At 41.8% G+C, this 27,841-nt stretch overlaps 1 protein-coding gene across 6 annotated transcripts; it reads left to right on the forward strand.

Annotated features, from left to right (window-relative positions):
• On the forward strand, positions 1-27,648 carry LOC139373585 (BOS complex subunit ncln). 6 transcript variants are annotated; one of them, XM_071114298.1, is made up of 15 exons: positions 1-306; positions 948-1,138; positions 1,472-1,616; positions 2,922-3,016; positions 8,246-8,326; positions 14,473-14,576; positions 19,542-19,630; positions 19,872-20,011; positions 20,180-20,406; positions 21,072-21,159; positions 21,353-21,391; positions 21,638-21,801; positions 25,685-25,738; positions 25,870-25,948; positions 26,143-27,648. In XM_071114298.1, exons 1-15 carry the CDS (start codon positions 132-134, stop codon positions 26,203-26,205), a joined length of 1,734 nt encoding a protein of 577 aa, XP_070970399.1. In that variant the 5' UTR covers positions 1-131; the 3' UTR covers positions 26,206-27,648. The 6 variants fall into 6 exon arrangements, with proteins under 6 accessions (XP_070970399.1, XP_070970486.1, XP_070970677.1 ...); XM_071114385.1 differs by having other exon boundaries at positions 21,641-21,801; XM_071114576.1 differs by having other exon boundaries at positions 20,180-20,358.
• The last annotated feature ends 193 nt before the right edge of the window (positions 27,649-27,841 follow it).

Raw genomic sequence — 27,841 nt, forward strand, 5'->3', positions numbered from 1 at the left:
GGCCAAGCTTTTTGCCATATTAAAAGTAAGTTGTGTCGGTTGCTGCTGCGCTTTGTGCATAGACTAGAATCGTTCTAGAAACTGCCCAGATTACAATTGTCTCTTGTTTAGACCTCAATACTAAGGTCAAGATGTTTGAGGAGGCTAGTGAGGTGTTCGATAACATGTTTAAGTCATCTTTCCCCTTGACTTTCATTGTGTTTATCCCTGCGGTGCTGATTCTCGTCTCACCCCTTCCAACCGAAGCGGCACATGAATTCACCGTGTACCGCATGCAGCAGTATGACCTGCAGGGACAACCGTACGGTAAGCATTTAAAATAGCTAGCTAACTATGTATATTGTGCAAGTATTACATTGTAATCCTGTTCTGTGGTTAGCGATCCTGATATAAGGCATATATTTCGTCAAGTAAACGCTGTCTGTCACTGCAAAATTCTAGCTAGCCAACGTTAGCGTGCTAGCCTGGGACTGTTAGCTATCTAAAAAGCTAGCTATAACGGCTGTTAGCCGTAAGATAGCTGTCAACCCGTGTCCTCCTTCATTCATGCGGCAGAGCTCTCTCTCATTCCTCCTATTCATATGTATATACACTGGGCTAGTTAGTGTTATGGTTGTTATTCACTGTCAATACCACGTTATCTTAGCTAATCTTAACTACCAATCGTTACCATTTCAATGATAAGTTGTCCTAAAAGGTAACGCGAGCAGCTACAAACCCTCAGAGCCCTAGGGAGTGCCACTCACCACAACCATAAACACACGACCCCCATCAGGTTATAACCATGTCTTATTTACTTCAAACCATAGAATTTGAATACGATGTGCTGTGTGATAGCTAACGTTAGTAGACTATAGCATTGCATCAATCATGTCAGCTAGTTAGTCACTGAACGGTGTTTCCATTTATCTCTCCCCGACTGATCTGATCCCACTTGTGATTCCCAGGTACCAGGAATGCCATATTGAACACAGAGGCCCGCACAGTGGAGGCGGAGGTGCTAAGCCGCCGCTGTGTCATCATGCGGCTGGTGGACTTCTCCTATGAGAGATATCAGAAAGCCCTGCGCCAGTCCGCTGGGGCTGTGGTCATAATTCTCCCCAAGAATATGTCCACCATGCCACAGGACATAGTACAGGTAATAAGAATTATAATGCCTTATGAATGGGTTTATAACTGTACAGCAAACAACCCTGGAAGTCAAATCAAGAGGCAAGGCCCTGTGTTTCCTTGAAAGCCAGAGCTGTTTGTGTCCATGTAAAGTATGTTTATGTTACACTTAGAGAAAACAGCGGTCACAACACTCCCTCCTTATCAGTTGTGACCCACTCAAAGATAAATTTAAAAAACCAGACTTGCTGGAGTGAAGTAGGCAAAAGATGAAAATGTTATGCTGTTTCACGTTCACATTCTGATGGTGTAATAGTCTTGTGAATGATAACCAGTCATTCAGTATTCCTCCACATTGTAGCAGTTCATGGAGCTGGAGCCAGAGATGCTGGCCACAGAGACCATTGTTCCAGTGTACTTTGCACTGGAGGATGATGAGCTGCTCTCCATCTACACACAGACCCTCACCACCTCCTCCTCCCAGGGGTCCTCCTCTGCAGCCGAAGGTACAGGAGATTTTTTTTTAATTGTGTAAAGCAGGGTTATTCAATTTGAAGCCCACGGGCCATATCCGGCCCATTTGTCAACTCAGAATGTCCCTTTGATAAATTCTGAACATAAAAAAAAAAAAAAAGATTTGTTTAAAAAATCCCTTCAAAAATCCAATATTTAGTGCCAAAAGGAGCCCTTGTTCAATATTCTCCAATGGGAGAATCTGTTTTCCTTTAGTCCCGCGCATTAAGTGCTGTCAATCAATATCATCCAACATACCAGTTACAGCCAATCAGAGCTGCTAAGAGGGGTACAGGGTGTTTCTGCCCACCTATTGGCTCTTTCACCGCAGATGACATCACTACACTGCCTGATACAGCAGAGCGTGCTTTGCGGTGAGTTAAAAAAATACAATGGACTCGCTTCTGGCTATCATAAACTTTATCCGATCGACATGGCTTGTTTCGTAGGCTGCTGAGCGTCATCTACCACAATGATTTTCGTTGGCTAAGCAAGGGTAATAATGCTCTCTCTTGAGAGAGAGCAGCCTATGTGAGCATAGGGAGGAAATAGTTGCTTTTCTCCACGATTGCAACCACAAGAAAGCCAACGCATGTCGAGCGAAAATGCTTGATAAGGAGTTTGTATCAGATGTTTGTTTTTAATCAATTGAATGGACTTAATTTGGGACTTCAGGGGATGGATAAAGCAGTTATGATTAATGATTTAAAAATATTTTCAAAATAAATGTATTTTCTCCTCTGATTTGAGCCCAAACTTAACGCTCCATCTGCCTACACTGTGCAACTATATTCAATTCATCAGTACAGATCACTCCCACAAGTTTTTAGATAAACTGAAATCTTATAGAGGAAGTGCAGTTTGTTATAGGGACCCGTTCTCTACTAATGCTGGGGGGAGCGAGAGACTTCTCTGCAAAAACTAGTCAAGTGAGATATACCATGTATAAAAGGACATGTAAAACGGACAGAAAAGTACAAATGTATGTGATGCGGGTCAACTGTTAAGTACAAATATGTTCCATTATAAAATAAATAATTTTGCTAATCTTAAACCACTTAAAATATACTTTTAGCGACATTTCATTTTAATAAAAGGGCTTCATAGGATTATAATTGCGTTTGCATTGTTTTTTCTACCTGTTTTAGGAAGAGTAATCCCATGTAGAAAATGTATTTTTCACATCAGGCCCCCATAAGAATATAGTTGAATAGCCCTGGTGTAAACCATGTTAAATATAATTATTTCTAGTGAATTTCTTTTTAGCGCTTTAATGCATTTTCCTCATGTCTTTTCAGTGCTGATACACACAGCCACGGCCAATGGCTTTCAGATGGTGACGAGTGGGGCTCAGAGCAAGGCAGTGAGTGACTGGGCCATCACCAGTCTAGAGGTGAGAATCCTTATGGTTAAACCACTGTTCTGTAGCCGTTTAATGATTATGTAGCATTGTGACATTTAATCCAAGTTTCTGTTAATTGGTGATATTTTAAAATATAGACAGGTTAAATAAAATAAAATTGTATTTGTCTCGTGCTTTGTAAACAACAGGTGTAGACTAACAGTGTAATGCTTACTTACGGGTCAATACAGAATGAATTGTATACATCTCTTAAAATAGTGACACAAGGAATAAATACACAGTGAATAACAATAACGAGTAAAAAATAGCATGACTTATATACAGGGAGTACCAGTACTGAGTCTATGCAGGGGTAAGAGGTAATTGAGGTAGCTATGTACTTATAGGTAAGGGTAAAGTGACTAGGCTACAGTATAGATAATAGACCGTAGCAGCAGCGTATGTGGTGAGTGTGAAAGTTTGTGTGGAGTCAGTATGCATGTGTAGGCGTGTTATGTGTGTGTGTGGGCGTATGTAGCGTGTGTGGGTAGAGTCCAGTGTGTGCATTTTCAGTCCAGGAGAGTTAGTGCAAAAAAGGCTAAATGCAGGTAGTCCGGGTAGCCATTTGATTAGCTATTTAGCAGTCTTATGGCTTGGGGATAGAACCTGTTCAGGGTCCTGTTGGTTCTAGACTTGGTCCACTGGTACCGCTTGCTGTGCGGTAGCAGAGAGAACAGTCTATAGCTTGGGTGGCTGGAGGCTTTGACATTTTTTGGGGCCTTCCTCTAACACTGCTTGGAATAGAGATCCTGGATGGCAGGACGCTGTACTCATCACCCTCTGTAGCGCCTTGCAGTTGCTGCACCAAGCCGTGATTTTGCTGTAGGAATTTTTGAGGATCTGAGGCCTCATGCCACATCTTTTTAGCCTCCTGAGGGGGAAGAGGCGTTGTCGTGCAATCTTCACAACTGTGTGGGTGTGTGTGAACCATGTTAATTCCTTAGTGATGTGGACACCGTGGAACTTGAAGCTCTCGACCCGCTCAATTACAGCCCCATCGATGTGAATGAGGGCGTGCTCGCCCCCTCCGTTTCCTGTAGTCCACGATCATCTCCTTTGTTTTGCTGACGTTGAGGGATAGATTGTTGTTTTGGCACCCCACTGCCAGGTCTCTGACCACCTCCCTGTAAGGCTGCCTTGTCGTCGGTGATCAGTCCTACCGCCGTTCAACAAACTTGATGATGATGTTGGAGTCGTGCGCGGCCACGCAGTCGTGGGTGATCAGGGTGTACAGGAGTGTGGAGTGCAATAGAGATTGCGTCGTCTGTGGATCTTTTGGAGCGGTATGCAAATTGGAGTGGGTCCAGGGTGCCTGGGATAATGGTTTCAGCTCAACTCAGGTTCTTGACACTATGTCTTGTTATGAGGTGTTTTGTTGCCATATTATGCTAATATGGCAACAATGACCAGGCTTTCAAAGCATTTCATGGCTATAGATGTGAGTTATTTAGGCAGGTTACCTTGGCGTTCTTGGGCGCAATGACTATGTTGGTCTGCTTGAAACAAGTTGATATTACAGACCGGCTTAGGGATAGGTTGAAAAATGTCAGTGAAGACACTTTCCAGCTTGTCAGCACATGCTCTGAGTATGTGTCCTGGATAAGTGTCGATGCACTTATTAATGAAGCCGGTGACTGATGTGATGATCTCTTCAGAGTTATTGGATGAATCCCGAAACAAATTCCAGTTTGTGCTAGCGAAACAGTCCTGTAGCTTAGCATCTGCTTCATCAAACCACTTCCTGTTTGAATTTTTGTTTGTAACCAGGGGGATAAGGTTTTGGTCTAATTTGCCTTGTATGCGTTTCTGTGTGGAGTAAAGGAGATCTAGAGTTTTGTCGCCTCCTATAGTTTTTTCAGTTTCAGCATTAAAATCACAAACCATGAGAAACGCTGGCTCTGGATGTGCATTTTTGTTGTTAGCTCATGGCCCTATACATTTTGTTCAGTCGGTCTTAGTGCCAGCATCGGTTAGTGGTGGTAAATTGACAGCTACGAAAAATATAGATGAAAAATTGTAGAGCATACTATTTACCAAGAGTTATCATAGGTTAGCTGACAACTTCACCAAAATGATGCGCACGCTTCAAATAGGCAGAAGGCTGTGTGTTGTTGTGATTCTAGATGGCCAGATAGCTAGCAACAATGACAAACTGCCATGTGGTGAATCTTAAGTGGCACGTTTCAGCTTGTTTGATCTTGTTCTTGATACCATGTCTTGTTTTGAGGTGTTTTGACTGTCACGTCTATGCTAATATGGCAAACATTGACCAACTGTAACAATGGATTTGAGAGACAAGTGCTTATTGTGCAACTTTAATTATGTTTTCAATAAACATTGGCAAATAAATAGTGTACATGTTATCAACAATCTAAGCCAACCCCATCTGTTTTGCCACATACTTGCTCAAGCATCCAGTTTTGTTGCTAAACAACCAACCTGTCTATTAGGCCACCAGTAGACCAGTACTCTAATTAGCACACTGCCTCACACTTTGGGTGTAAAGGTATTAATAAGCCGATAACTTGTTCGTTTTCTTAACCTTATGTAATTCTCGAGTCAATAGCACATTCGGAAAGTATTCAGACCCCTTGACTTTTTCCTCATGTTGTTACGTTACAGCCTTATTCTAAAATTTATAAAATGTCTTCATCTACACACACATGATGACAAATCAAAAACAGGTTTTTTGAAACTTTTGCAAATGTATTCAAAATAAAAAACATCACATTTACATACGTATTCAGACCCTTTACTAAGTACTGTTAGGTTCTTATTTTTCAGAGTAAATAACTCACGGACACTTGAGAAGCTTAACCAAGTTTAGTTCTCCTAAAGGGCCGACACCGCTGTATTCAGACAAAACATGTTCCTGTTCCTGGAAGCACTTTGGACACTCCTCCTTCTCTCCAATCCTTACATCTTATGGTTCCACAGGAAGAGCATAACCGGATACTAAACCCTTATTACTCCCTTCAGGGGATCTGACCTGACCTCCTGACCTAAACCCCTCCTTCGCCTAAGCCACATATGTCCTCCCGTATCACCTATCGCACTCCTGTGACTCCCAGCACATTTCACAGCCACTCTGTCTTTCTACAGAGAACCATTAACTTCTGACATAAAACTAAGTCTCTCTCACTCCTTTATATACTGCTTCGGATCTATCATGTCTTTAGTATCTCAATGTTCAAGGTTTACCCTAAATCCAACAGTACTTTGTTGAAGCACTTTTGGCAGTGATTACAGTCTCAAGTCCTCTCAGCTCTTGGGTTGGATGGGGAGCGTCGCTGCACAGCTTTTTTCAGGTCTCTCCAGAGAGATTTGATCAGGTTCAAGTCCGGACTCTGGCTGAGCCATTCAGAGACTTTTCCCGAAGCCTCTCCCGGGTTGTCTTGGCTGTGTGCTTAGGGTCATTGTCCTGTTGGAAGGTGAACCTTCACCCCAGTCTGAGGTCCTGAGCACTCTGGAGCAGATTTTCATCAAAGATCTCTCTGTACTTTGCTCCGTTCATCTTTCCCTCGATCCTGACTAGTCTCCCAGTTCCTGCTACTGAAAAACATCCCCACAGCATGATATAGCCACCACCATGCTTCACCGTAGGGATGGTGCCAGGTTTCCTCCAGACGTGACACTTGGCATTCAGGCCAAAGAGTTCAATCTTGGTTTCATCAGACCAGAGAATATTGTTTCTCATGGTTTGAGAGTCCTTTAGGTGCAGTTTGAAAAACTCCAAGCAGGCTGTCATGTGCCTTTTACTGAGGAGTGGGTTCCGTCTGGCCACTCTACCATGAAGGCCTGATTGGTGGAGTGCTGGAGAGATGGTTGTCCGTCTGGAAGGTTCTCCCATCTCCAAAGAGGAATTCTGGAGCTCTGTCAGAGTGACCATCGGTTTCTTGGTCACCTCCCTGACCAAGACCCTTCTACCCCCGATTGCTCAGTTTGGCCGGATGGCCATCTCTAGGAAGAATCTTGGTGGTTCCAAACTTCTTCCATTTAGGAATGATGGAGGCCACTGTGTTCTTTGGGACCTTCAATGCTGCAGAAATGTTTTGGTACCTTTCCCCAGATCTGTGCCTTGACACAATCCTGTCTCGGAGCACTACGGACATTTCCTTCGACCTCACGGCTTGGTTTTTGCTCTGACTTGCACTGTCAAGGTGTGTGCCTTTCCAAATCATATATCATATCAAATCAATTGAATTAACCACAGATGGACTCCAATCAAGTACTAGAAACATCTCAAGGAAGATCAATGGAAACAGGATGCACCTGAGCTCAATTTCGGGTCTCATAGCAAAGAGTCTGAATACTTATGTAAATTAGGTATTTTTGTTTTTAATACATTGCAACATTTCTAAAAAATCTGTATTCACTTTGGCAATATTGGGTATTGTGTGATTGTTTTTTTTTTACACTTATTTAATACATTTTAGAATAAGGCTGTTACGCAACAACACGGAAAGGGGTCTGAATACTTTCCGAATGATATTCTAGATAGAAAGTGTTTGTGTGTGCATGTGTGTTTTGAACTAAGCTAGATGTCAAACCCAGGGAAATAATGGGCTTAGCCATGCAGTAGGGGATCAGGAGACATCTGAGATGGATCAAGTGTTCAGCTCTAAATTAAGACAGTCCATTCAGGAAGTAAACTAAAGTTGCAATTCAATAGAAAATTACATTTTATTGTTCATGTCTTCTCAATAAACTGAAAAGTAGAAGAAATGTATTTGAAAAGTTTTTATATTTCTGAATGTTAAATTCAAATCCCTTCCTGAATACGTTAAATTCAAATTGAGCCCAGCCTTAATGCATACGGCCACTACCAGTCAATGGCCTTGTTTCACATACAGTACCAGTCAAAAGTTTGGACACCTACTCAAAGGTTTTTCTTTACTACATGATTATATGTGTTATTTCATAGTTTTGATGTCTTATTCTACAATGTACAAATAAAGGAAAAACCCTTGAATGAGTAGGTTTGTCCAAACTTTTGACTGGCACCTTATAATGGTTTTTAGTTGAAGTCATTGTGAGAGGCCTCCCGTGCCTGACTTCATTGATATGTCTTAAGTTTCGACATACCCTTAGGTACATTCTTTACTTTCATACAAGATGACAGTGAATGTACTAGTGTGTTTTGAGATGTTTTAGGACTGATATATAAAATTTAAATACAATATACTGTTGTCTAATCATTGTAGCCCCATCCTCTCCTAGGGGCGACTGGCTGGAACTGGAGGAGAGGACCTGCCCACCATCGTCCTGGTGGCTCACTATGACTCTTTTGGTGTGGCTCCGGTACGCCCAGCTCTCCCTTCATGCACCTCAATATACACGTTATTACAGTGCCTTCATAAAGTATTCATACCCCTGGACTTATTCCACATTTTGTTAGCCTGAATTCAAAATTGATTTATCTTATTTTCTTCTCACCTATCTATACACAATCCCCTATAATGACAAAGTGAAAATATGGTTTTAGACATTTTTGCAAATGTTTTCAAAATGAAATACAGAAATATCATATTTATATAAGTTTTCATGCCCCTTAGTCAATACTTTGTAGAATCACCTCTGATTCTTTCTGAATAAGTCCAAGGGCTTTCCACACCTTGATTGTGCAACATTTGCCCGTTTATACTTTTCAAAGTTCTTCAAGCTCTGTCAAATTGTTTGTTGATCATTGCTAGACAACCTTTTCAGGTCTTCCCATTATATTTCAAGTAGATTTAACTCAAAACTGTAACTCTGCCACTCAGGAACATTCCCTGTCTCCTTGGTACCAACTTCAGTATGAATTTGGCCTTGTGTTTTGGGTTATTGTCCTGCTGAAAGGTGTATTCATCTCCCAGTGTCTGGTGGAAAGCAGACTGAACCTGGGTTTCCTTTAGGATTTTACCTGCGCTTAGCTCCATTCCGTTTCTTTTTTATCCTGGAAAACTTCCCTGTCCTTAACGATTACAAGCATACCCATAACATGATGCAGCCACCGCTATGCTTGAAAATATGGAGTGTGGTATTCACTAATTTGTTGTATTGGATTTGCCCCAAACAACACTTTGTATTCAGCACAAAAGCCTTTTTTTTTTGCAGTAATACTTGTTTCAAACAGGATGCATGTTTTTGATTTTTTTTAATTCTGTACAGGCTTCCTTGTTTTCACTCTGTCAATTAGGTTAGTGTTGTGGAGTAAGTACAATATTGTTGATCCATCCTCAGTTTTCTCCTATCAAAGCCATTAAACTCTGTAACTGTTTTAAAGTCACCATTGGCCTCAAGGTTGGCCATTGGCTATAAGATGGCGCCGAACAGGATGACTGACGTTTTACATGCTCCTAACCTACTGTTGCATTTTTTCTAACTTATTTTTAAAAAATCTTATTTTGTACATAATGTTGCTGCTACTGTCTCTTATCACCAAAAATAACTTCTGGACATCAGTACAGCGATTACTCACCACGAACTGGAAGCAACTTTTTCCTTTAACGAGTCCGACGAGAAGGATATACTGCTTTCCCGGGAACAGGCCCAAATCTCCGTCATTTGCGTAAAGAAAAGACAGAGAAAAAGGAGGCGCAGGTCGGGCTGCCTTCTGAAAATCCTTAGACGAGTGAGTAAACTCCCACTGCCATCCGTTCTACTGGCTAACATGCAATCATTGGAAAATAAAATTGATGACCTACGATTATCTCACCAACGGGACATTAAAAACTGTAATATCTTATATTTCACTGAGTCGTGGCTGAAGGACGACACAGATAATATAGAGCTGGCGGGATTTTCCATGCACCGGCAGAACAGAGAAGCTACGGTGTCTATTTGTCAATAACAGCTGGTGTGCAATGTCTAATATTAAAGAAGTCTCAAGGTATTGCTCGCCTGAGGTAGAGTACCTTATAATAAGCTGTAGATCACACTATCTACCAAGAGAATTCTCATCTTTATTATTCGAGGCCGTCTATTTACCACCACATACCGATGCTGGCATTAAGACCGCACTCAACCAACTCTACAAGGCCATAAGCAAACAAGATAATGCTCATCCAGAAACGGCACTCCTAGTGGCCTAGGACTTGAATGCAGGCAAACTTAAATCAGTTTTACCAAATTTTTACCAGCATGTCACATGTGCAACCAGAGGGGCAACAATTCTAGACCACCTTTACTCCACACACAGAGATGCATAAAAAGCTCTCCCCCACCCTCCATTTGGCAAATCTGACCATAGTTATATCCTCCTGCTTCTATCTGCCTGATTCCTGCAAAAACTAAAGCAGGAAGTACCAGTGACTCGCTCAATACGGAAGTGGTCAGATGACGCAGATGCTACACTACAGGACTGTTTTGCTAGCACAGACTGGAATATATTCCGGGATTCATCCAATGGCATTGAGGAGTATACCACCTCAGTCATCGGCTTCATCAATAAATGCATTGCCGACTTCGTCCCCACAGTGACCGTACGTACATATCCCAACCAGAAGCCATGGATTACAGGTAACATCCGCCATCGAGCTAAAGCTGCCGCTTTCAAGGAGCGGGTCACTCATTAAATTTGCTGACGACACATCAGTGGAAGGCCTAATCACCGACAACGGTGAGATGGCGTATAGGGAGGAGGTCAGAGAACTGGCAGTGTGGTGCCAGGACAACAACCTCTCCCTCAATGTGTGCAAGACAAAGGAGCTGATTGTGGACTACAGGAAAAGGCCCCGATTAACATCGGCGTGGCTGTAGTGGAGTGGATCGAGAGTTTCAAGTTCCTTGGTGTCCACATCATCAACGAACTATCATGGTCCAAAGACAGTCATGAAGAGGGCACAACAAAACCTTTTCTCCCTCAGGAGACTGAAAAGATTTGGCATGGGTCGCCAGATCATCAAAGTTCTACAGCTGCACCATCGAGAGCATCTTGATCGGTTGCATCACCACCTGGTATGGCAATGGCTCAGCATCTGACACTACATCACTGGGGGGGGGGGGCAAGCTTCCTGCTATTCAGGACCAATATAATAGGCCGTGTCAGAGGAAAGCCCATAAAATTGGCAGACTCCCCAGTCACCCAAGTCATAGGCTGTTTTCTCTGCTACCGCACGGCAAGTGGCACCGTAGCGCCATGTCTAGGACCAAAAGGCTCCTTAACAGCTTCTACCCCAAGCCATAAGACTGCTGAACAATTAAACAAATGGCCACTGGACTATTTACATTGACACCCCCCCTCCCTCCCCTCTATTTGTTTTGTACACCGTTGCTACTCGCTGTTTAATATCTGCATAGTCACTTCACCCCTACCTACATGTACAAATTACCTCAACCAACCTTTACCCCCACACACTGACTCGGTACCGGTACCCCCTATATATAGCCTCATTATTTTGTATTTTTTAATAATTTTTTACTTCGGTTTATTTGGTAAATATTTTCTTAACTCTTCTTGAACTGCACTGTTGGTTAAGGGCTTGTAAGTAAGTAAGCATTTTACGGTAAGGTTGTATTCGGCGCATGTGACAAATCAAGTTTGATTTGAAGGTGAAATCCCTGAGCGGTTCCCTTTCTCTTCGGCAACTGAGTTAGGAAGGACACCTGTATCTTTGTTGTGACTGGGTTTATTGATACACCATCCAAATTTTAAGAACTTCACCATGCTCAAAGGGATATTCAATGTCTGCTTTGTTTTTTTATCCATCAACCAATAGGTGACCACCTTTGCTAGGCATTGGAAAACTTCCTTGGTCGTGGTGGTTAAATCTGTGTTTGAAATTAGTTTCTGACTGAGGGACTTTAAAATGATCTGTATGTGTGGGGTACAGAGATACAGTTTTAGTCGGAAGTTTACATACACTTAGGTTGGAGTCATTAAAACTCGTTTTTCAACCACTCCACAAATTTCTTGTTAACAAACTATAGTTTTGGCAAGTCGATTAGAACATCTACTTCGCTCATGACACAAGTCATTTTTCCAACATTTGTTTACAGACTAAATTATTTCACTTATAATTCACTGTATCACAATTCCAGTGGGTCAGAAGTTTACAAATACTAAGTTGACTGTGCCTTTAAACAGCTTGGGAAATTCCATAAAATGATAGGCTAATTGACATAATTTGAGTCAATTGGAGGTGTACCTGTGGATGTATTTCAAGGCCTACCTTCAAACTCAGTGCCTCTTTTCTTGACATCAGAAGAAATCAGCCAAGACCTCTGAAAAAAGTTTGACCCCCACAAGTCTGGTTCATCCTTGGGAGCAATTTCCAAACACCTGAAGGTACCACGTTCATCTGTACAAACAATAGTACGCAAGTATTATTATTTGAATCTTATTTTACCAGGTAAATTGACTGAGAACACATTCTCATTTGCAGCAACAACCTGGGGAATAGTTACAGGGGAGAGGAGGGGGATGAATGAGCCAATTGTAAACTGGGGATTATTAGGTGACTGTGATGGTTTGAGGGCCAGATTGGGAATTTAGCCAGGACACCGGGGCTAAAACCCATACTCTTACGATAAGTGCCATGGGATCTTTAATGACCTCAGAGAGTCAGGACACCTGTTTAACTTCCCATCTGAAAGACAGCACCCTACACAGGACAGCACCCTACACATCACTGCCCTGGGGCATTGGGATATTTTTTTAGACCAGAGTAAAGAGTGCCTCCTACACCACTTCCAGCAGCATCTAGTCTCCCATCCAGAAACTGACCAGGACCAACCCTGCTTAGCTTCAGAAGGAAGCCAGCAGTGGTATGCAGGGTGGTATGCTGCTGGCTAAGTATAAACACCATGGGACCACGCAGACGTTTGCAACTGGACATGGGGACAATTATTGTTTTTTTTGGTGAAATATCCTCTGGTCTGATGAAACAAAAATAGAACTGTTTGGCTTGCAAGCCAAAGAACACCATCCCAACCGTGAAGCCCGGGGGTGGCAGCATCATGTTGTGGAGGTGCTTTGCTGCAGGAGGGACTGGTACACTTCACCAAATAGGTGACATCATGAGGAAGGAAAATGATGTGCATATATTGACACAACATCTCAAGACATCAGTCAGGAAGTTACAGCTTGATCGCAAATGGGTCTTCCAAATGGACAATGACCCCAAGCATACTTCCAAAGTTGTGGCAAAATGGCTTAATTACAACAAAGTCCAGGTATTGGAGTGGCCATCACAAAGCCCTGACCTCAGTCCTATAGAAAATGTGTGGGCAGAACTGAAAAAGCTTGCAAAGAGGCCTACAACCCTGACTGTTACACAAGCTTTGACAGGAGGAATGGGCCAAAATTCACAACTTATTGTGGGATACTTGTGGAAGGCTACCCAAAACATTTGACCCAAGTTAAACAATGTAAAGGCAATGATACCAAATACTAATTGAGTGTATGTAAACTTCTGACCCACTGGGAATGTGATGAAAGAAATAAAAGCTGAAATAAATCATGCTCTCTACTATTATTCTGACATTTCACATTTTTAAAATAAAGTGGTGATCCTAACTGACCTAAGACAGGGAATTTTTACTAGGTTTAAATGTCAGGAATTGTGAAAAATCTAGTTTAAATGTATTTGGCTACGGTGTATGTAAACTTCCGACTTCAACTGTAAGTAATCCAAAAATCATGTTCAACACTGTTATTGCACACACTGAGTCCATGCAACTTATTTGACTTGCTAAGCAAATCTTTCCACAATTTATTTAGCCTTGCCATAGCAAAGGGGTTGAATACTTATTGACTCAAGACATCTCTGCTTTTCATTTTTAATGAATTGAACATTTCTAAAAACATCATTCCACTTTGATATTATGGGGTATTGTGTGTAGGCCAGTAACAAAACATCTCTATGTAGTCCATTTCAAATTCAGGCTGTAACATAACAAAATATGGAAAATGTCTAGGGGTGCTTCTGAATTATGTTTTTTATTGATCGATTTATATAGCGGCATTGTGGTGTTAGCATATGTTGTCCTCTTCAATAACACAAACCCCAAAGCAAATCAGGGGGAGAAAAATAGTTTTATTCAAAGAGGACAAATCATAGATGTTATGCTGAGAGGTAGATGTTCATTCTCCCCTGTCCTCAGTGATTCTTTCCACAGAACAAAGGGACAGGATGTAGTTTTATTACCCAACCCTAGCAGAGTGGTTGACCAATTAGAATTTCTTGCAATAGAACTGGGCCAATAGTCAAATAACAAGTATCCTATTTCAGGCTCAATGTATAGACAAATTCCTCTCATGTCTCTGACCCATTACTCATTAATTCCCTATTACGGAAAATACTCTATTTCCATTGATCGTTAGTACTCTATTGACTTTTAGTCCTCTTGACATTTTAGTCTTCTGCATTGTGTATTAATCTTAAAATATTCTTATAGTAGTCCACTAGAAGTGAAGATGCTAAGTAAATGTGTTCTCTGTATGATTGTGGTGTTGTCCTGTCCAGTGGCTGTCCTATGGAGCAGACTCTAACGGCAGTGGGGTGTCTATGCTGCTGGAGTTAGCCAGGCTCTTCTCCAGACTCTACACCTACAAGAGGACACACGCTGGGTGAGCAACACACATCCCCAGCCCCCCTGAGAAATCAGGCTTCTTACAAGGTTATAACCATCCACACCTTTCCTTCCGGCATCTAGGAACCCACAGCCGCGGAAAATGTGTAAAACGTACAAATGTAAGAATAAACCTCATACAATATTCAGAAGATGGAGACCTTGTGTTTAAAATGCTTTTCAGTAGTACTTGTAATAATAAAGTAGAACAGATGTGGTTCTTAGAGGGTATTTGTCGATTTCTAGAAGAAGTGTACTCTAAACACCCAGGAGTGAGAGCAGTTTGTGCTGAGGAACCAGATCTCCAGATGGCGCTGGAAGAGATGGCTTCCGTTTTTACAGGCTCCTAACCAATTGTGCTATTGTCTGTGTGTTTTCGTGTTTTTTGTAACTTATTTTGTACATAATGTTTCTGCCATTGTCTCTTATGACTGAAAAGAGCTTCTGGATATCAGGACAGCGATTACTCACCTCGTACTGGATGAAGATTTTTTCTTTAATGAGTCAGACGTGAAGGATATACTTCAGACACCCAACAAGGCCAAAATCCTCATCATTCACACGAAGAAGAGACGGTGATATCGGGGACGTAGGTCGGGGTGCCTTGTAAGCATGCACCGGCGAGTGAGTAATCCGCCTCTACCATCAGTCCTATTAGCCTCATGGATGACCTCCGATCAAGACTATCCTACCAACTGGACATTCAACTGTAATATCTTATGTTTCACTGAGTCGAGGCTGACAGCTCGCTGGGTTTTCGGTGCATTGGCAAGATAAAACTACTGCCTCCGGTAAGACAAGGGGTGGCGGTCTGTTTCTATTTGTAAATAACAGCTGGTGCATGAAATCTAATATTAAGGAAGTCTTGATGTTTTGCTCATGATCTCATGATAAACTGTAGATCACATACACTGTATTTACCAAGAGTTTTCATCTGTATTTCCCGTAGCTGTCTATTTACCACCACAAACCCAATGCTGGCACTAAGACCTCACTCAACGAGCTGTATAAGGCAATAAGCAAATAAGAAAATGCTCATCGAGAAGCGGTGCTCCTAGTAGCCGGGGACTTTAATGCAGGGAAACTTAAATCCGTTTTACCTCATCTCTACCAGCATGCTACATGTGCAAACAGAGGGGGGGGGGGGGACTCTTGACCACCTTTACTCCACACACAGACGCGTACAAAGCTCACCCTCCACTTGGCAAATCTGGCCATAACTCTATCCTCCTGATTCTGGCTTACAAGCAAAAACAAAAGCTGGAAGTACAAGTGACTCGCTCAATATGGAAGTGGTCAGATGACTGTTTTGCTAGCACAGACTGGAAGATGTTCCGCGATTCTTCCGATGGCATTGAGGAGTACACCACATCAGTCACTGGCTTCATCAATAAGTGCATCAATGACATCATCCCCACAGTGTGACCGTACGTACATACCCCAACCAGGAGCCATGGGTTACAGGCAACATCCACACTGAGCTAAAAAGGTAGAGCTGCCGCTTTCAAGGAGCGGGACTCAAACCCGGACGCTAATAAGAAATCACGCAATGCCCTTCGATGAACCATCAAACAGATGGTTCATCGGATGCTCCTCGGATGTGGCAGGGCTTGCAAACTATTACAGACTACAAAGGGAAGCACAGCTGCAAGCTGGCCAGTAACACGAGCCTACCAGACAGGATAAAATACTTCTATGCTCGCTTCGAGACCACCAACACTGAAGCATGCATGAGAGCATCAGCTGTTCCAGATGACTGTGTGATCACACTCTCTGTAGCCGACGTGAGTAAGATTCACAAGGCCGAAGGGGCAGACGGATTACCGGGACGTGTACTTCGAGCATGCACTGATCAACTGGCAAGTGTCTTCACTGGCATGTTTAACCTGTCCCTGACCGGGTCTGTAATACAAACATGTTTCAAGCAGACCACCATAGTCCCTGTGCCAAAGAACACCAAGGCAACCAGCCTAAATGACTACCGATCCGTAGCACTCACGTGTGTAGACATGAAGTGCTTTGAAAGGCTGGTCATGGCTCACATCAACACCATTATCCCAGAAACCCTAGACCCACTCCAATTTGCATACCGTCCCAACAGAACCACAGATGATGCGATCTCTATTGCACTCCACACTGCTCTTTCCCAAATGGAAAAAAGGAACACCTACATTTGAAGTCGGAAGTTTACATACACTTAGGTTGGAGTCATTAAAACTAGTTTTTCAACCACTCCACAAATTTGTGAACAAACTATAGTTTTGGCAAGTCGGCTAGGACATCTACTTTGTGCATGGCACAAGTAATTGTTCCAACAATATTGTTTACAGACAGATTATTTAACTTATTCACTGTATCACAATTCCAGTGGGTCAGAAGTTTACATACATAAAGCTGACTGTGCCTTTAAACAGCTTGGGAAATTCCAGCAAATTATGTCATGGCTTTAGAAGCTTCTGATAGGCTAATTGACATCATTTGAGTCAATTGGAGGTGTACCTGTGGATGTATTTCAAGGCCTACCTTCAAACTCAGTGCCTCTTTGCTTGACATCATGCTTGACATCAGAAGAAATCGGCCAAGACCTCAGAAAAAAGTTATCCTCCACAAGTCTGGTTCATCCTTGGGAGCAATTTCCAAACGCTTGAAGGTTACCACGTTCATCTTTACAAACAATAGTATGCAAGTATAAACACCATGGGACCATGCAGCTGTCGTAACGCTCAGGAAGGAGACGCGTTCTGTCTCCTAGAGATGAACGTACTTTGGTGCGAAAAGTGCAAATCAATCCCAGAACAACAGCAAAGGACCATGTGAAGATGCTGGAGGAAACTGGTACAAAGTATCTATATCCACAGTAAAACGAGTCCTATATCGACATAACCTGAAAGGCCGCTCAGCAAGGAAGAAGCCACTGCTCCAAAACCACCATAAAAAAGCCAGACTACGGTTTGCAACTGCACATGGGGACAAAGATCGTACTTTTTGGAGAAATGTCCTCTGGTCTGATGAAACAAAAATAGAACTGTTTAGACCATAATGACCGTTGTTTTGTTTGGAGAATAAAGGGGGATGCTTGCAAGCCGAAGAACACCCTCTCAACCGGGAAGCACGGGGGTGGTAGCATCATGTTGTGAGGGTGCTTTGCTGCAGGAGGGACTGGTGCACTTCACAAAATAGATGGCATCATGAGGGAGGAAAATGATGTGGATATGTTGAAGCAACATCTCAAGACATCAGTCAGGAAGTTAAACCTTGGTTGCAAATGGGTCTTACAAATGGACAATGACCCCAAGCATACTTCCAAAGTTGTGGCAAAATGGCTTAAGGACAACAAAGTCAAGGTATTGAAGGGGCCATCAGAAAGCCCTGACCTCAATCCTGTAGAAAATGTGTGGGCAGAACTGAAAAAGTGTGTGCGAGCAGACAGGCCTACAAACCTGACTCAGTTTTACCCTAGCTTTGTCAGGAGGAATGGGCCAAAATTCACAACTTATTGTGGGAAGCTTGTGGAAGGCTACCCAAAAAGTTTGACCCAATAAACTATTTAAAGGCAATGCTCCCAAATACTAATTGAATGTATGTAAACTTCTGACCTACTGGGAATGTGATGGAAGAAAGAAATGCTGAAATAAATCATTCTACTATTATTCTGACATTTCACATTCTTAAAATAAAGTGGTGATCCTAACTGACCTACTAAGACAGGGAATTTTTACTAGGATTAAATGTCAGGAATTTTTAAAAACTGAGTTTAAATGTATTTGGCTAAGGTGTATGTAAACTTCAGACTTCAACTGTATGTGAGAATGCTGCTCATTGACTACAGCTCAGCTTTCAACACCATAGTGTCCACGACGCTCATCACTTTGCAAAGGACCCTGGGACTAAACACCTCTCTCTGCAACTGGATCCTGAGCTTCCGGGCCACCCTCCAGGTGGTAAGGGTAGGCAACAACACGTCTTCCACGCTGATCCTCAACACTGGGGACCCTGAGGGGTGTGTACTTAGTCCCCTCCTGTACTCCCTGTTCACCCACGACTGCATGGCCAAGCACGACTCCAATACCATCATTCAATTTGCCCGAAGACACAACAGCTGGACAATTAATCAAATGGCCACCTGGACTATTTACATTGTCTCCCCTCTCCCACCCCCATCTTTATGCTGCTGCTACTCTGTTCATTATCTATGCATAGTCACGTCTACCTACATGTACATATTACCTCATTTACCTCTACTAACCTGTGACCTCGCACATTGACTCTGTACCGGTACCCCCTATATATAGCCTCGCTACTGTTATTTTGTTGTTCTTTAATTATTTTCTTTTTTATCTATTTCTTTTTTTACTTCAGTTTATTTTAATAAATACTTTTCTTAATAATTATTTTTCTTAGCTGCATTATTGGTTAAGGGTGTGTAAGTAAGCATTTCACTGTAAGGTCTACTACACCTGTTGAATTCGGCACGTGACAAATACATTTTGATTTGAAATTAATGTAAATCTGTGGGCGTTAAGGCACACTGCCAATTTTCCATGGTGTTAGGTGAACTCTGGTATCAACTTATTCTCCATACAGACAGAAACAAAATGCTAACCAGCAACCACTGCTAACTCTGCATAAGGGCTGTTTGCATATCACTAGTAAAAAGGAACAAAAGAGCAAGAAGCCCCACCCTACCATAGAGCGGGTAGGGGAAAAGGGTGCAGTCGTCAGGAAGCAAAAGTACAGGACAGGTAAAGACAAGTCAGCCACTTGTTGCAGATTTCATGACCTCTGAATTCAGAAATACTATTGCAACTGACTAGCCTTTTCTCCTCTGATATTCTATGTTTGGAATTCCCAACATGTAGCTACCAGACTGTACAAGTCTGTTGATCTAATGGAGGCCAGTGAACATCCACATTAATAAGAATGTACTCTCCTGTCATTTCTAACACACCTGTTGTCTTCTTAGATACAACCTCCTGTTTTTTGTCTCTGGAGGAGGGAAATTCAACTACCAAGGCACCAAGAGATGGCTGGAGGACAACCTGGATCATACAGGTACACTAAGCTCAGAAGGCTATAGACTCAGTTACTGGACAGGTATTATGACTGCCACAGTGGGACACTGTAGAGAACACCTGTAGAGTACACACTGCAAATGAATGGAAATTAAACGTGATACCGGCAACAATTCTTGTTCAATTGTGGTCCTGCATGCAAAACAATGGGCGTACATGTTCAAATTGCAGTTTAAACAGTTTCTCTTTTCCTCCATCCTTTCCTCCCTCTCTCTCTGCAGACTCCAGTCTGCTTCAGGACAACGTGGCGTTTGTGCTGTGTCTGGACACCCTGGGGAACGGGGACAGTCTGCACCTCCATGTGTCCAAACCACCTAAAGAAGGCACCACCCAGTACGCCCTGCTCAAAGAGCTGGAGACTGTAAGGACCACGACGGAACACTCACCACACACAGTTTTTTAGTATTGAAATTCATATGATACACACCACTGATACAAACTAACATATATTGACCACATATAACACATCCCTACTGTTCTCATTAGGTTAAGTTCTCCTGACCTCTAACCTCCTCTGTGTTCTTCTCAGGTGGCATCCAGCCAGTACCCAGAGGTCAAGTTCTCCATGGTGCACAAGAAGATCAACCTGGCAGACGACACGCTGGCGTGGGAGCACGAGCGCTTCGGGATCCGCCGGTTGCCGGCCTTCACCCTGTCCCACCTCAACAGCCACCGTGAGGCACAGCGCTCCAGCATCATGGACGTGCGGTCAGTGTCCCCCTCTTCTCGCCACGGAGTGGGAGAGCCCCCTGCTGGGTGGGTTTATTACTGCAGTCCGACCAAGCATCCAACCGCCTGTCGCCCGCCACTGTCTTGCTACACCCCCCCCCCCCCCCCCCCCCCCCCCATTCTGCCCTGCCGACCCCAAACCACACCACAAGCCCCAACCCCTGCCTAGGCCCAGCTCACCTAACACACCTTTTTCAATATAATAATCAACTGCTCAATAGGATCAATTGAATCAGGTGTGTAAGTGCTGGGCTAGAACAAAAGCCTGCACACTTTAGCCTGCACACATTGCTTCCCTCCAGGACCGTATTGCCCCACCCCTGCCTTTGGGACCGTAGATGTGGGACTTGTAGAAATCTGATTTCACAGGAAGGTGGAGCTATTGGTCTCTGAGATGCTTAACTGACACGAATACTGTGTTTTACTGTTAGCGGTACCTCCAGGAGGATGGAACATAGCTTGTAAGTGGAATAGAAAAGGTTAAGAAACACTGGGCTACTGGGTTGATTTTGGATTGGACACCTTCATCCCGCCGTAGGGCACCGTCTATCCTCCCAACCTCATCACTGCCATCTCCCCTCCTCCCAGCCCAGTGGACTGTCTGCTCCCCTTCCATTCTCCTCCATTAGTTTTTTTTCTTAGTTGAGCTGCTCCTGATTGCTGGTTAATTTAACTGTGAATTACTGTTACAGACCGTATGTGGATCTGAGAAAGCTCAGCAGGAACACAAAGCTGATTGCAGAGTCACTGGCGAGAGTAATCTACAACCTCACAGAGAAGGTAAAGATATGTACAATATAGGACGTTTCATTATTCAAAGTTATATAATGAAAGTCAATATTTTTCATGTTGCTTTAAGTTGACCTTTTGAACTGTACAGCAGGTTTGACCTTTCTCTCTCTCTCGTGTGTGTGTGTGTGTGTGTGTGTGTGTGTGTGTGTGTGTGTGTGTGTGTGTGTGTGTGTCTGTCCAGGGTGCTCCAGGAGACCTGCAGATCTTCACTGAACAAATGGTGAGTGGTTGAATGTGACTGTACCCTGCTGTCTCCTCCCTTTCAGGCTGTCTCTGATGTGACCTTTACCAAGCGTCTTTGAAGGCTGCTCTACATACCAGGACTCTTAGGCTAGTTTGTGTGGTTAGTTTTGTCATAGCATGGACCGTTAAAGTCAGGGTCACGATGTGTGTGTCTTAACAAGACAAGTGTGTATCAAGGTGTGTACTATAAGACCACTGATGATGAGTGTGTGTTTGTGTCCAGCAGGTGCAGGAGGAGCAGCTGTCGTCAGTGGTGGACTGGCTGACAGCCCAGCCGCGGGCTGCCCAGCTGGTGGACAAAGACAGCAGCGTGGTCAGCACCCTGGAGTACCACCTGGGACACTACCTGAAGGACGTCCGCAGGCACTACGTCAAGGCTGACAAGAGGTGACCAGTCACTGACCACAGTGCTACGGCTAATACAAGGTGTCGCTGGTCCTCTAGACTGGTCACCGCTAGTGGTTCTGCCGTGTATGCCTTGGGAGGAATCACAAAGCCACTAAGACCGCTCGTAGTGAATGTCATGGATATATTGGAATTAGTGGATATATGGAGACTTAAATACCCTGACCTAGTGAGATATACATGGCGGAGTCTTAATCAAGCTAGTCGCCTTGACTACTTTCTTATACCATTCTCTCTGGCACCAAACGTTTAAAAAGTGTTGATAGGGGACAGAATGCGGTCGGATCATCACATTATTGGCATATATATTACTCTTACAGAATTTCCACGTGGGCGAGGATATTGGAAATTTAATCAAAGCCTACTAGATGATAAATTGTTTAGAACTAGGACAGAATAATTTATAACTGACCTTTTCAGACATAACATAGGTACAGCAGATACCCTTACTGTATGGGACACTTTTAAATGTGCCTTTAGAGGCAATGCAATTCAGTACTCATCTATAAAACAAAAGCAATTTAGATCAAGAGTCCATATTAACAAAGGAAATTGAAGGACTAACAGTACAGTTAGATAGCAATAAAAACGGTACTATAGAGGCACAGAATAAGTTAGAGGAAAAACAAAAAGAAATGGAGGAACTTATTCCAGAAATATCCAGTGTAATATATTATAAAAGTAAAGAGAACTGGATGGAATATGAGGGAAAATGCACCAAATTCTTTTTCAATCTTCAATATAGAAATGCTACCAAAAAAAATGTATTAAAACTTGTTACAAATGACAGAGGCACGCATGAATCACCAAATTATATTTTGAAAGAGGAAGTAAAGTACTTTAAGAATATGTTTTCATTTCAGACTCCTCCATCTCCACTAACTGAAACTAATTGTATGGATTTTTTTCCTAATAATAATGTAAAATTAACATCTGTACAGAAAGACTCACGTGAAGGCCAAATTACAGAGGAGGAACTGCTTGAGGCAATTGGGGCCTTTAAGGATGGGAAAACTCCAGGGCTGGATGGCATACCAGTGGAAGTATACAAGGACCATTATTGGCTTGTTTTAACCACTCCTATATAAATGGTAGATTATCAGACATGCAACAAGAAGGTCTGACATCATTATTACTGAAACAGGACCCAAGTGGTATATATAAAGATCCAGTCCATTTAAAAAATTGGAGACCTCTTACACTTCAGTGTTGTGATACAAAAATCCTAGCAAAATGCTTGGCACATAGAATTAAAAAACTATTGTCCGATATTATTCATCCTAATCAGACAGGTTTTTTACATGGACGATACATTGGAGATAATATAAGACAAGTACTGGAAACAATAGAACACTATGAAATATCGGGGACACCAGGTTTGGTTTTCATAGCTGATTTTGAAAAGGCTTTTGATAAAGTACGACTGGAGTTTATATATAAATGCCTAGAATATTTCAATTTTGGGGAATCTCTTATAAAATGGGTTAAGGTTATGTATAGTAACCCTAGGTGTAAAATAGTAAATAATGGCTACATCTCAGAAAGTTTTAAACATCCACTATCGGCATATCTATTTATTATTGCCATCGAAATGTTAGCTGCAAAGATTAGATCAAACAATAATATTAAGGGATTAGAAATCCGTGGCCTAAAAACTAAGGTGTCATTGTACGCTGATGAGTCATGTTTTCTTTTAAAACCACAATTGGAGTCTCTCCACGGCCTCTTAGAGGATCTAGATACTTTTGCTATTCTCTCTGGATTAAAACCAAATTATGATAAATATTACGTATTGGATCACTAAAAAAAAGCACATTTTACATTACCATGTAGTTTACCAATTAAATGGTCTGACGGAGATGTAGACATACTCGGTATACAAATCCCAAAGGAAAGAAATGATCTCACTCCAATACATTTTTATAGAAAGATAAGATCTTGCTACCATGGAAAGGAAAATGCCTGTCTATTTGTGGAAGAATCACCCTGATTAACTCTTTAGTTATATCACAGTTTACCTATTTGCTTATGGTTTTGCCTACACCTAGTGACCTGCTTTTTAAATTATATGAACATAAAATATTCAATTTGATTTGGAACGGCAAACCAGATAAAATTAAAAGGGCCTATTTATATAACTAATATGAATTCGGTGGGCAGAAATGATTAAATATTAAAGCATTAGACCTCTCACTAAAGGCATCAGTCATACAAAAGTTATACTGGTTCTCTAGTCAATTGGTACGAATGTGTCATCCTATATTCAGGAAGGGCCTTTTCCCCTTTATTCAGATTACACCTGCTCACTTTCGATTGTTTGAAAAGGAAATAATCTCCAAAATATCTTTATTTTTTAAACAAGCCTTAGAAAGTTGGTTGCCATTTCAGTTTAATCCACCTGAAAGGATGGAACAAATAGTACAACAAATATTGTGGTTAAATTCAAATATACTAATTGACAAAAAGACTGTATTTATCGAATCATTTTTTTTTAAAAGGTATAATTTTAGTGAATGATATCATAAATAGGACTGGTGGAGTTATGTTGCACATGCAGCTAACACAGACATATGGAAATGTCTGCTCTACCCAAAATTACAACCAATTAATTGCAGCATTACCACAAAAATGGAAGAGGCAAGTAGAAGGGGAAAAGGGTAAGGAACTTGTATGTCGGCCCTGTATTAAAGAACTTAAATGGTTGAAGAAAAGTGTGATAAATAAAAACATATACCAATTTAATTTAAGGACCAAAAAACTGACAGCTGTGCCATATAAATTGCAAAATAGTTGGGAAGAGATTATCGATGTACCCATTCCATGGCACATGGTTTATGAATTGATACGCAAAACAACGCCGGATTCAAAACTTCAAATTGTTCAATATAAATTACTGTACAAAATTGCAACTAATAGAATGTTATATATATATATATATATGGGGGATACAATCTTCTCAGCTCTGCAGATTCTGCTGTGAGGAGGCAGAGTCATTAGATCATTTATTTTGGTACTGTCCATATGTAGCTCATTTTTGGTCACAGGTCCAGGAATGGCTGAAGAATTGCAACATTTGCCTAGAACTAACACTACAGATAACAATACTGGGTGATTTTGAAAAGCCATAGTCAATCAATCAATAATATAATAATTATTTTAGCAAAAATGTTTATTTTTAATTTACAATCTGTAGAAGCTATGAGAATAGGAAGGTTCAATTATTTTGTGAAGCATCACAGCACAGTTGAAAAATACAGTATATGGCAAGTAGAAATCTGAAATGGATGATGTTGAGAGACAGATGGGAGGGGTTGAGTGGAGCTGAAGGGTGGGACTAATAACAAGATAAACAATGTAAAACATACGGGATCTGTAAAATGTATATAGGTTCGGAACTGTTGTGAAATAGCATATTTACAAATAGAAATCATCAAACTGGATGGACATCAGAAATAGAGGAAGAACTAAGAACAAACAAGAGAGAACTATTGTAAAGTAGACTGTCTGTAGAGTATGTATAAGATGTATGGATTGAAGGTAGAAGCAGAAGTGTTTATTAGTTTACTCCAATTGGGGGATCGGCGGAAGGGTTTGCGGGGAATGATGCAGACAATTACATTGGAAGCAACATTCTTTCCGCAATATTAAGCTGATCCACCCTCTCGTAGTGTTCAAAACTGTGACAGAACCACTCCTTTACTTGTGTTGTAGAAGACGATTTGTATGGAATAAATTGTCTGGGACGGATGGGATTTTAATGAGAGTTGTACACTTTCTATTTACTGTTGTTTATTGATCCAATGACCATATGAAAGTTAATGGTTGAAGTTTCAGTGACAGATGTCATCTGTATTCTCCCTCTCAGAGACCCAGAGTTTGTCTTCTATGATCAGCTCAAACAGACCATGAATGCTTACAGGTAGGTGATAGCTGCCCACTCTATTTAGCCCTCACAGTGCTGTTCTTTAGTGCAATAGAGCGATAGCTTATTGATTTTTCACTTCAAACCTCTTCAGCTTGCTTTTGTGTCACATTTTGCTTTCCTAACAGGGTGAAACCAGCCATCTTTGACCTGCTTCTGGCGGTCTGCATCGCAGCTTACCTCGGAGTGATATATCTGGCCATTCAGGTATGTATTGATCCAACATCGCCATTCTGATGGTCACTAATGTTATTTTGATGTATGGTCATTTGTTTGACCTAGCCTCCCCCCTGTAACTCCTAATTAGGTCATTGTTGTAAATCAGATGACTGCCGTCTTCTCAGCCGGCTTACCTTGTTATTTAGGGGTTAATAATGTTTCTCGCTTTTTTCTCTCTTCAGCACTTTGGAGTTCTCTACAGTGTGGTGCGCAGAATCACAGCACCCAAGACCAAGCAGCATTAAGCCCCTCCCCTTACTATCCTCCAGACTCCTCCTCTCCTCACAGCGACAACGAGTTCTAGCCAATAACAAAACGGGGGCGGACCAAGCAGCTCTTATGATATAAAAACATTTTACCACCCAATATATTGCCTTTTTCCCTCTTTGGAAATGAAACATGTTGAATCATTTCTCTCTGCCAAGTTTAGTCATTTAGTCGGTTCCTTTAGTCTTCCTGTCCTCCTGAAAACAGATGTCAAACGTTACCACCTCGTAAACCCAGTCCCACATTAACCGCTATTTCCCCCATGATCTGAGATAATTCGATAGGTGTCAATATGGTAATAGCATCACCTGGCTCTTTGATCGGCTAAGTGCGATTTTCACCAGCTTATACCCAACCAATCCTCTCCGTTCTACACATGCATAAGTAGGGAGGGACTAGGGGTTGATGCGGGATTGGGCATTTCTAAATCCACGGCTCACTCAGTGCCCTATAGTGTGAATTTTGCCAAACGTCAGTGGGTCATCTTCTTGGGCAGCTATGGAGTAGCAGTAGTGAGACTTGGTAATATTTGTTTGGATGGTCAATGTATTTGGTCATCATGACTAGATTTTTTATTTTTTTTTCTCTCTCTAACCCAAATTAGTTTTCTTATTGTTTAAATTAAATGTTGAATAGTGTGTCGATAACATGATTCATGGCCTTGACTGAACTAATGAAATAAATGTATGAATAAGAATGATAGTGTCCCCTAAACTTCCTATTGCCATAAGAGTAAGTACGGTTATAGAATGGAAATGTATCATTTTGGGGTTTCACCCCTTTGTGACACATTTGTTTACTAGTGTTACTATGTGACAGTTTAGATTTTAAAATGTGAAAAAAATTAGGCCCACCCCTCACACAAATGTTAATGAGATGTATGCAGTGTTGGTCTACCAACACGATTCTGCCTCCATCTATCTGGACATGTCTATTGCAAAATGGTTAGCTCCACATCGATGTGCAAATCCCCCCTTGCTCTGCTTATCAACAACTAAAGTGTTAAGAAAGGCATGACGTGTTGTTAGATCGAATTGGACCTTCGAAGGGAGTCTGGTAATGTGTTGATCTGTGTCGTCTATATCCCTGACAGTCTTTGATCTTGAGATGAGGAGACGGTGCTTGAGTGCTGTATTTGGTATATTTACATACTGCATGCCATGTCACTCCTGCAGTCAGTGAAGGCAAATGGACTGGTGAGATTCACCTATCTACACAACGGAAAAAGCTGTGTGGGACATATCTTAGAATTTGTATTTATTGAAGCAGACTATGCTTAACTGTGCACTGAATTGAACTCTCCCATTTCTGAGACTCTTTGTCCAACACCTTTGTTTTACCTTTCTTAACTGTGTTTTACCTGATCGACAAAAACTTGATTCTTGCAACAATGACATCAAAAATAAATAAATTTGTTGAAATAAGTCAGTTTCTTTTTCAAATGAACACATTTTATTTTATGGGAAAACATGATACAATTACACTGGTTGAATGGAATTATTAACATTGTTTTATTACAAGTCAGTACCTGTCATACCAAAGTGGTCAAATTGAAACTTGGGGCTGATGGTAGAGACCTTGCAGTGTGTCTGGTCAAAGAAATATCTACCTAAA

The sequence above is a fragment of the Oncorhynchus clarkii genome, chromosome 1 (genome assembly GCF_045791955.1).
Source record: "Oncorhynchus clarkii lewisi isolate Uvic-CL-2024 chromosome 1, UVic_Ocla_1.0, whole genome shotgun sequence".
In the NCBI taxonomy this organism is placed as follows: Eukaryota; Metazoa; Chordata; class Actinopteri; order Salmoniformes; family Salmonidae; genus Oncorhynchus; species Oncorhynchus clarkii.

Coding starts and splice junctions, on each gene's coding strand:
- LOC139373585 (XM_071114298.1), top strand. CDS start 132: ATGTTTGAGGAGGCTAGTGAGGTGTTCGATAACATGTTTAAGTCATCT. Junction 307..947: donor CCTGCAGGGACAACCGTACG/GTAAGCATTTAA, acceptor TGTGATTCCCAG/GTACCAGGAATGCCATATTG. Junction 20,407..21,071: donor GTGGGAGAGCCCCCTGCTGG/GTGGGTTTATTA, acceptor TTACTGTTACAG/ACCGTATGTGGATCTGAGAA.